The 10,422-nt window shown below is 40.5% G+C and overlaps 1 gene segment (V, D, J or C); it reads left to right on the plus strand.

Annotated features, from left to right (window-relative positions):
* LOC139648812 (Ig kappa chain V-III region MOPC 63-like) overlaps window positions 1-9,758 on the plus strand; it is a 53,566-nt gene extending 43,808 nt beyond the window's left edge. Inside the window, 2 exon segments of the V gene segment in view lie at window positions 5,433-5,474; window positions 9,209-9,758. Coding sequence covers window positions 5,433-5,474; window positions 9,209-9,528 — 362 coding nt within the window.
* Window positions 9,759-10,422: the final 664 nt, after the last annotated feature.

A 10,422-nucleotide genomic window follows, 5' to 3' on the forward strand; every position in this document is an offset into this window, starting at 1 on the left:
CATCTATAACACTAGAATCATCTGCATTTATTTAAGCATCTACATAGCAACAAACATAAGGGACATATAGGCTACATCAGTGATTCTCAACCTTTTTCATATCGAGGACCCCTAATTTAGTATACATTAGTGTCACAGACCCTCATTTGATTGAAGATTTTTTCTCTCGGACCCAAATTGTGTTAACTTCTTGTAAATGAAATAATGGTGAAGTTTAACATTCATCAATTTGGGTGGGGACCCCCTAGCCCCCTCATGGACCCCTGGTGGTCCCCGGACCCCACATCTGTCTACTGTACTCTACCAGAAAATCAAAGTTAGTGGTTAAATAGTGAATTTTGGAAAGCAGCTGGTTTGTCTCCCTACTGATGGTTTTTGCCCGGATCTCCCTCCAGGGCCCCCTCCGGCCCTCGAGGGCCCACTGGACATCAACACCCGACTGCAGAGGGGCCACAGGCTCTTCACTGGGAAACTACATGGACCAGAATCCTTCACTGCCAATCGGGAGGGTAAGCGTGCTGGATTATGTGTGTGTGTGGCTGTCTGGGTTACAATAGTGTTCTTGCTTGTCTTGTCAGGAGCTTCTAGTGTTTGACCTTTGACCCTCACTAGACGACCCACTTAGCCCCCTTATCTAGTCAGACCCTTGAGGTATTTTGTCCCCTCTTGCCCTCCGTATGTCTAAGGTGACATGACGTGTTGAATTGATCCGCTCGGATAACTATTTGACTTTGTAACCTGCTTTTTCTAAAAATATTATATTTTTTTGTGCATGATACTGGTTTCAATGGAGAGATTTAGTGTCCCATGAAGGTCTAAATGCTGTTTCAGAGGCTTTTATTGGCACAAAATATTGGCTATCGGCAGCTTCAATTCAAAAAATCATATCGGTCAAACCTACATAAGTTGTATTGGCACCCTGTGTATGCTAATGTCACTCTATATCTAACCAGTGTGTGTGTGTGTCTGTCAGGTAATGTGTACACAGGAACAGTGGATGGGAAGCTGTGGAGAATCGGACCTGATGAGAGTCTCACCCTCACCCACATGAGACAGGATTTATAGTGTGGTAATGTGGCTTTTCACCTTTATTTACTATTAACTTTATTAACTGTATGAGCAAGACACTGAACCACGTCTGTCAGCGATACAAAAAGAAACAAAAGGTGATTGCAGCGCTCTGAATTTCTAAAAACACACCATGGTTTGTGTTGATTTCATGTCTAACATCCAGTGTAATAATCTAATGATGTAGAACACACGGAAGAAGAATCACACTGTTCAAATTTTAACAGTTTACATTCCTCATTTTTAAAACATTTTCTTAATAGATTAATCCTTACAGTATGACTAGTTTGTCTTTATATTCTCTTCTGTTAGAGAGAGAAAGCCTTCTCAGATCATTGTCATAAACAACGAACAGACAAACAAACAAACGGCACCGAAAACATAACCTCCTTGGTGGAGGGAACTATGGGTTTTAACAAGTCCATTTCTGTGTATTTGCTCATAATATGAGAATTGCCCACTTGATCTTTCCAATATCATTCCTGCTGGTTACATCAGCTCCTGTGTCTTGGTAACACTTTTTACTATCTAGTGACATTTGCATAGAGAAGAGTACATATTTGAGGGTGCAACAATTTAGATTTTTGAAATGTTGAGTGATGAATGTGAATGTGTTGTTAATATATAGCACCTTGGAAGAAAATCTGTCATTTTCATTGCTTCAGGTTTTATTTATTACATTTGTTGTGCTGCTAAAAACTGCTGACCATCTGTTGCTCTATTGTAGGAGGGGTAAAACCTCACCAATCTCCTCATGAAAAGTTGAGTTTCTCTGGGGATGTGAGTTTTAAACTGCCTGTTGAAAAGTGTCTTCCAGTATGTTTCAGTATTATCTCAAGTCACTGTGGTTCTGCTTGATGACACTTGTGTGCCAAGGCCAGAGTGCTGTGTTCAGTGGACCAGTTATCCAGATCACAGTCTCTTCCCTAAGCCTCAGCACCTGCAGCAGGCTGTTTTCAATGCAGTCAAACTAAAGGAGGTTTTTGTACAGCTCAAAATCACTGTGTGAACCCTGTGCTACCATGATAGCCAAGACAGTAGTAATCTCCAACATCTTCAGCCTGAACACCACTGATGGTTAGAGTGTAGTGAGAACCAGATCTACTGCCACTGAATCTAGATGGAGTTCCTGAGTTGAGAGTTGATGCTGAGTATATAAGAAGTTTAGGAACCTGTCCAGGTTTCTGAAGGTACCAACTGAGATCACCACCAATATTTGAACTCCCTGTGGCGCTAATGGACACAGTCCCTCCAAGACTAACAGACTTGGATTTGTCTGACTGAGTCAGAAAGTTGTTGGCAGAAGACTCTGAAATAAGAAGTGAAATATGAGTCAGTATGGAACAGCAGTGAAGATTATAATAGTGAGAAGAGAGACATAGAAAGCAGATTGGAAGAAAAAAACAAGTGGAGGGATAGGAATTGCACCACACATAAAAATATCAGAACAATGTTAGATATATGTTCAAAAATTCTCACCCTGACTCAGGAAACCCAACATGACAAGCAGAGCGATTGGAAACTTCATCCTGATGCAGTTTTAGGTGAGAGTGCATGAAAACAGTTCAGACTTGCTGTGACATAAGCATTTAAACTCTGGGGATCAGTGATGCATAAAAGTCATGCAAAATACATCGTAAGTAGGCAAACACACACCTGTTCCTGTGAAACAGATAAGGGAGAAGTGAAGTGGAGTGAGAGCACATCCCTTCCTGGGATTTGTTGGACTGTTCAGTATATTAAAACTGTCTGACCTTTTTACTCCATTCTTGTCCATATGTACGGTGGCCATTTTAGGACATCCTCAGCCGCCTTTGCCATTCGTAATTCTACTTTGTCAAATTTAGGTGGATTTGTTTCAGGTTTAGATATACTTTGTCAAACTTAGCTGTCAGACTTAGATGGAGTTGTATCAGGTTTAGATGTAGCCTACTTTGTCAAACTTAGATGCCGCTCGTCTGCAATGGAGGGCAGTCCCGGCGTCACAATCAAGCACTTCCAATCCTTCATCACACAGTGTTCTACAACCAGACTGAAAGGAACCAGTTTCAGGTAGCCTACAAAAGCATTTTCAATTAACTGCGTAGAGATTTCGATCAATCTGCTTCATTAATGGATAGCCCAGCTCTTTGCAAGTATCGCTGCCTTATCTTGATAATATGATTTTGTCGGAAAAGGATCACCGAACAAGTTAAAGATTCAGGGTTACAAAAGATTGTCTGTTTGGGTAGCCAATGAAAAACTGCTCTAATTTTTACTCTAACTGTAATTTTTATGATTGTTGCCATCGTGCTTTTATTTTAAAAGCACAACCACTAAACCAGATGTCTTCAATTTGCTCACTTATTTGCATAACAAGTAAATGCTAGCCAAGTCTAGGCACTATGAACAGTGATATTGGCAATGCCCATATTATAAATGTATATTATATGTTTATAGGGAAATTACTGAGGATCATTCTATAGTTGCTGACTTTACTAATTTGGCCAGGAATAATCTGAACTAGTTAAACCTGATACAACTCCATCTGAGTGTGACAAAGTACATCTAAACCTGAAATTAGTCCACCTATATTTGACAAAGTACATCAAAACCTGATATAACTCCATCTAAATCTGATGAGTGCCATCTAAGTTTTACAAAGTATAGCTAAACCTGACACAAGTCCACCTAAATTTGACAAACTAGATCTACGAATGACAAAGGTGGCTGAGGATGTCCTAAAATGGCCACCGTCCATATGTCCATATCAAACTGAAAAGAGCCCACCTCCCCAGCAGCTTTTGATCAACTTCTACTGTTGCACCACAGAAAGCGTTATTACCTATTCTTCAACAGTGTGTTACATAAAAACAAAACAAAAACAAAAAATCAACTCAAAAATCAATCAATCAACTCAAATCAACAAAAACAAAAAATCAACTCTAAAATAATGATCACTTTGTGAGAGGCTAACATGGTCTAAGAAAATATTTTACACTAAAATGACAGTTCTGAGTTATGAAATGTACCTATATATTTAGAGAATACAATGGTTGTGCTTGGTGAGGTTACTGGTCAGACTCAGCTCTGTGTTCAGTGGTCTGTGTCAGAGTCTCTTCCCCTTCAGCAGCTGCAGTCGGTTCCTGCTGTAACAGCTCAGTGTCTATGCAGTCTGACTGAGGGAGGTTTTTGTACGACTCCAAATCACTGTGTGAACACATAACCACTGTGATGACTCTGACAGTAATAAACTGCAGCATCTTCAGCCTGAACTCCACTGATGGTCAAAGTGAAGTCAGTCTTTGTTCCACTGCCACTAAACCGATCTGGTGTTCCTGATAGACGTGTTTTCACATATTTTATTAGGAGCTTTGGAACCTCTCCAGATTTCTGCTGATACCAGTGCATACCCTCATTTCCATCAGACCATCTGTGAACAGCTGGGTTGGTTTTACAGGTCAGAGTGGCAGTGGATCCTGGAGTAACTGTCACTACTGGAGGCTGAGTCACAGTCACCTGACTGCTGGATCCTGCAGACAAAAACACAACATTCATTTATCAGCAGAAATAAATGACAGAAAAGGCAGCACACTGTGTTTGATATTTTGCTGAGTAAATGAACCTGTAAAACAGCAGCAGGCCAGCGTCCAGATGAGGATGGTGATGAGAGTCATGGTGGTTGTGGTTTCTGCTGTGTTGAGTGACAGATCTGAGTCCTGCAGTGTTGAACTCACAGGACTATAAACCTTCTCAGTTCACTGGAGGATCAGCTGACAATGCAAAGCCTCCTCTCTATGGAAATGATCTCTCTGCTCTCAACACACTGAAGGCAATGTGGGACACAAAATCAGGAGCAAATACTGCTTGGATTTATAGGATCTCTACTCTTATTGGAATACAAAAATACATTTGTCAGGAATACTTGGAAATTAGGTTTTACCACACTTGGATTAAAGTGATGTACACTGTGGTTTGTATGATATGACTATTTTATCTCTGCCTTGATTAATTTACAGGGTTTACATACATTATAATTTCCAGAGCTCATCATTATGGTCTTGAAATATATTATTATTAAGAAACATATAGTTTATCTACAAATTGTCACAATTGATGTAAAAATGTGAAAAAAATGTATTTGTTAACACGAAAATGTAGCTGGTTTTCCTCCATCATTTGAATGTTGCAAACATTCAAGGAAATATGAAATAAATTAACTTTTCATCAAATAATTTCAAGCAATATCAAACAAAGATGTGTTTGGATCGAAACAAATATTTATTTTGCAGTATTGTTATGGCAAAGCAAAGTTTTTTCATAGGGAAGCTGCTTGTTTCAAGTGCAGGAGGTTTTTGTACGGCCTCTTAATGAGTTTGTATCACTGTGGTACACTTTTGGTGGAGGCACCAAACTCATCGTTGACTGTAAGTACCAGAGATTTCTACTTTATATGATACATAGTGTATCGTTTAAATGAAATTTTGTGTCAGAATATGCACAGAAAAATATATTTTTTAACTGTTCAGACTTTACTCATATCATTTGTTATATATCATGGGAGGCTGTACAGAGTTTGAACACATATTTTGCACCCATTCAGCCCTGTGGATAATTATAGTTATAGTTTCCTCTCCTCTCCTCCTCTCCTCTCCTCTCCTCTTCTCTCCTCTCCTCTCCTCTCCTCTCCTCCCCTCTCCTCTCCTCTCCTCTCCTCTCCTCTCCTCTCCTCTCCTCTCCTCTCCTCTCCTCTCCTCTCTCTGTCTCACCTCCAGTGGGTGTGGTGCGGCCCACCCTGACCCTCCTCCCCCCCTCCAGAGTGGAGCTGCAGCAGGACGGTGCCACACTGGTGTGTCTGGCCAACGGGGGCTTCCCCTCAGCCTGGAGGCTGGGCTGGAAGGTGGGGGGCAGCAGCAGCTCCTCAGGGGTGTCAGACAGCCTGGAGGTCCTGGGGAGGGACGGCCGCTACAGCTGGAGCAGCACCCTGACCCTCCCTGCAGACCAGTGGAGGAAGGCGGGCTCAGTGAGCTGTGAGGCCAGTCTGAATGGCCAGACGCCTGTCACTCAAACCCTGGACCCTGACCGCTGCTCAGAGTAGAGAAACAACAGCACTGAATCTCTACAGAGACAATATTGTAGGTCTGTTTAGGTCATCTCTATATATTTCAATTATGATTTTAGTTACAGCTTTGATCAGAAAGACCATACATGTTATCTATTACCAATCTGCCTTTTGTGTTGTTATCTCTTGTGACAAATGTGCCATAAAAATGTAGTGTTGCTATATATAAAAAATAAATGTTTCATGCCATCATTTGAGATCTGGTGTTTTATTTTTCTTTGTGTTTGAAGAAAAGATTCAAATGAAACCTCACTGGGTTTGGTTGAACACCTGAGTTCAGATCTATTCTGAATCTATTCTTGGGGGGATAAAACCCGACTCTCATGTTGATGCAAATCTGTGTTTCACTTCTCCTTTGACTGGGGATGAACATCACGGATAGTTTCTGTATGATTTAGCAATGTTGGGGTTGTGCTTGGAAACCATAGTGTGGTGTTCAGTGGACCAGTGATCCATGTCAGAGTCTCCTGTTGTCGGTCACACCTGCAGCAGAGCAATGTAATCTGACTGAGGGAGGTTTTTGTACAGCTCTAAATTACCGTGTGAAGACTGGACCCTCATATACTCCCATGCAGTAGTAATCTCCTACATCCTCAGCCTGGACTCCACTGATAGTCAGAGTGAAGTCTGGTTCAGAGCTGCTGCTGTTGAAATGACCGGGGGTGTCAGATTCACGCTCACGTATTTTATAAAACAGCAGTTTGGGAGGCTGTCCAGGTTTCTGCAGGTACCAGCTTAGATCATCATCAACTCCTGTGCTGGCTGTACAGCTCAGAGAGACAGTCTGTCCCAGATCAACAGACTTGAATACAGGGGACTGAGTCACAGCTGGAGTGGCTGTTGATCCTGCAAGAAAAACATAATTTTGATACTGTAGGGTGAAACATATGAAAACGCACAATGTACAACTTCAAACTCACAAAGCAATAATCTTTCTCTAAGTGTAGTGATGATAATGGAGCATCAGCTGTATTTGCAAGGAAGAAAACCCAATTTAATAGTGAACATGTCATGACAGAAATTCACAACGTCTCACCTTGAAGTCCGAACATCAGTGTGATTAGCAGTGGAATCAGTAACATCGTCATTATGCGTTATCTCACTCTGTCAAAGAGGACTGCACAGACTTGACTCAGTGGCAGGTCTTAAACTGGTCTAGGAGCAGTGATGCACAGCAGCCATTCAAAATACATCCTTCGTAGGCAAACAAATACCTGTGTATGTGAAAGGAGGGAAGATGTTTGACAGATTCCAAGGAAAATAATTTGTCTGTGTGCATACTTCAGTCAGTGACATGTCAAACATTGCCTTTATACCTTTGTTGACATCAATACACACCTACACAGGCATTTATTTGGTTTGATTTGATAGTACTACTCATTACATGAACAAAGTCCTTTATATTATCTGAAGTATTTCACACTGAGGTGTATTAACTTTAAAGTGGCAGCCAAAAACTGGTTTAGTTTCAATTCAGTTTTGTGGTATGAGTATCACTATTGTGTTGTATGGATGTGTCATATATGGATGTTATGTATTTACTGTTTTGTGAAAGAAGTGTTCATACAGTATGTCAGTCTGAACCACTATAGTACAGGTTTGATGTCAATTTCAAATATCTCATTATCCCATTATGAATATACACCTCTACTAGCATTATAGAGCTATGCTTTATGTAGTCTATATTGGACAGAATACTCAGTTTAGTGTGCAAAGTCATGAAAATTATCTGAATGATTTAATGTTGAAATTTTGTGGATCATATGGATCTTGACAAAAAGTTAAGAAGAATGTTACTACATATCTCAATTCAGATTATTGTTACATGTCAGTATTGTGTTTTATGTGTTTGTCACATATGGGTGTTGTGTGCTCACTGTTGTGTGAAGGAGGTTTTTGTACGGTGTCTTAACCAGCTTCAATCACTGTGGTACACATTTGGTGGAGGGACCAAACTCATCCTAAAGAGTAAGTCTGAATTATTTACTAATCTTTTAAAACTGGACAGAATATGAAATCATTGAATTGATGGATTTAAAAAAACATAAAAATACTCACTCATGAAGAATATTTATTTCAAGTATAAAGTAAAAATGAAACATATGTACTGCTGTAGAAAAAATACCCTCATATTGACAATCATTTTAAAAAAATATTACTTAAAATGTCAGTGAAAAGTATTTTTGGGTGCAAATGTTAACATCATTGGTGTCGATTGATTGATTACATATGTATATATATATGTGTATATATATATATACTGTATATATCAAAAAAATATATCAAAAAATATTATCTATATACCTCAGAAATTTGTAGGAAGGTAAAAGGCAATTCTGATATCAATATAATAATAATAATAATAATAATAATAATACTATTTAGCAAAAGCTGAAATAGATTAACAATGGCTGATGATGCCATCTGTTTAAATAACAGGATGTAAGGGAGAAAAAGACCCTTTAAAGTAGTTAAAAGACATCAGATTATGTTACTGCATTTGAGTCGTTCAATGGATTGGGTTGCTGTTTTCTATAAAGTAGGTAATTGTTAATCTGTAAAGGATTACATTATGAAATTAACTTTACCGACCTGGTGTACCATGCACACAGCCAAGATCCTGTAGTAATAAAGTTTGTCATTTGGCATAAATATCACTTTTACAGCTGTCTCCTCTATAGTAGAAGTTAAGTTCATTCTTGGTTTATGTTCCCAACTTTCCCAACATAGTGTTCCATTTATATAATCTTTACTGTAGTGCTGTACTGTTGTTTCAGTCAGTGAAATGTCAAGTCAGTCCATCAGTTATGAGTAAGTTTAATCTGATAGGTCAGTTCGTCAATCGGTTCAATATCTTTGATAATCAACATTCTGTGATGGATTACAGTGTTAAACTAACCTTCCCCTGCCTGTGTACCTGCTCACAGCCAACATACTGCAGTGTTAAACTCTGTCATTCAGCATAACTGCCACCTGTCCAGCTGTGTGTTGTACAGCCGCAGTGAATCTCCTCCTTGTGTCTCTCTGCTCTCCCTCCAGCTGGCCCCATGGTCAGGCCCTCAGTCTCTCTGCTTCCCCCCTCCTCTGAGCAGCTCTCTGGGGGCTCGGCCACGCTGGCCTGCCTGCTGACCGGCTACTCTCCTCAGGGAGCCGTGGTGAGCTGGGAGGTGGACGGGACAGAGGTGACAGAGGGGGTCCTGAGCAGCTCAGAGGAGGAGAAGAGTGGACGCTACAGCAGCAGCAGCACCCTGACCCTGAGCCAGGACCGCTGGATGGAAGGAGAGCTGTACTCCTGCAGGGTGCTCCATCATGACCACACCCAGATCCAGTCCCTCCGCAGGAGCCGGTGTGAGGGCTAGGGGGGCTGGAGGAAGCCCAGGACAGGAGCAGGAACAACACACCTGCTACTCTCATCAATAGAGATTTTAATGTTAGAGTCAGTTAAAGCTTTGTGGAATAGAGAACCACACTGCTATATAGTGTTGGACAACAACAGCTTGGAGAGTAGTGTGTGTAGCTAAGCTGCTAGATGTGAGTGTGCTTGATAACTGTCTTGTTGATGATTGATGTTTTGCTAATAAAGCTTGCTCTGATAAATAACATGATGAACTGTATCAGTCATTACCTTTATGGACGGAACTCACAATATAATTGGTTTTATAGTTTCTATTGATACTCAGCATCTCCTCTCTGTGGAAAATGAACATCTTGGGATGTAAATGATCATGCAAATCTTGGTTTCACTACCTTTTTCAACTGGGAATGAAACTAAAAATCCGTTACAAGTAAGATTGACTATAAAACAAAATTCACTTTGTGCAATTCACATACTTATGGAGTCAGGTGACCAGGTGACATTTTTAAGAGCTCCTCTGCTTTCGCTAACTGAGAGGCTAACATGTCTAAGAAAATATTTTGAAGCTTTTTACACCAAAAAAAGCTCTATAGTTCTGAATTGTGAATGTGAAATGTACCTATAGCACAATATAATGGTTGTGCTTGGTGAGGTTACTGGTCAGACTCAGCTCTGTGTTCAGTGGTCTGTGTCAGAGTCTCTTCCCCTTCAGCAGCTGCAGTCGGTTCCTGCTGTAACAGCTCAGTGTCTATGCAGTCTGACTGAGGGAGGTTTTTGTACGACTCAAAATCACATAACCGCTGCGGTGACTCTGACAGTAATAAACTGCTGCATCTTCAGCCTGAGCTCCACTGATGGTCAAAGTGAAGTCAGTCTCAGTTCCACTGCCACTAAACCG

This window comes from Centroberyx affinis, unplaced genomic scaffold (assembly GCF_046629955.1).
Source record: "Centroberyx affinis isolate AG114_WGS23_722 - 3 ecotype Tasmania unplaced genomic scaffold, CSIRO-AGI_Caff_v1 ptg001259l_1, whole genome shotgun sequence".
In the NCBI taxonomy this organism is placed as follows: domain Eukaryota; kingdom Metazoa; phylum Chordata; class Actinopteri; order Beryciformes; family Berycidae; genus Centroberyx; species Centroberyx affinis.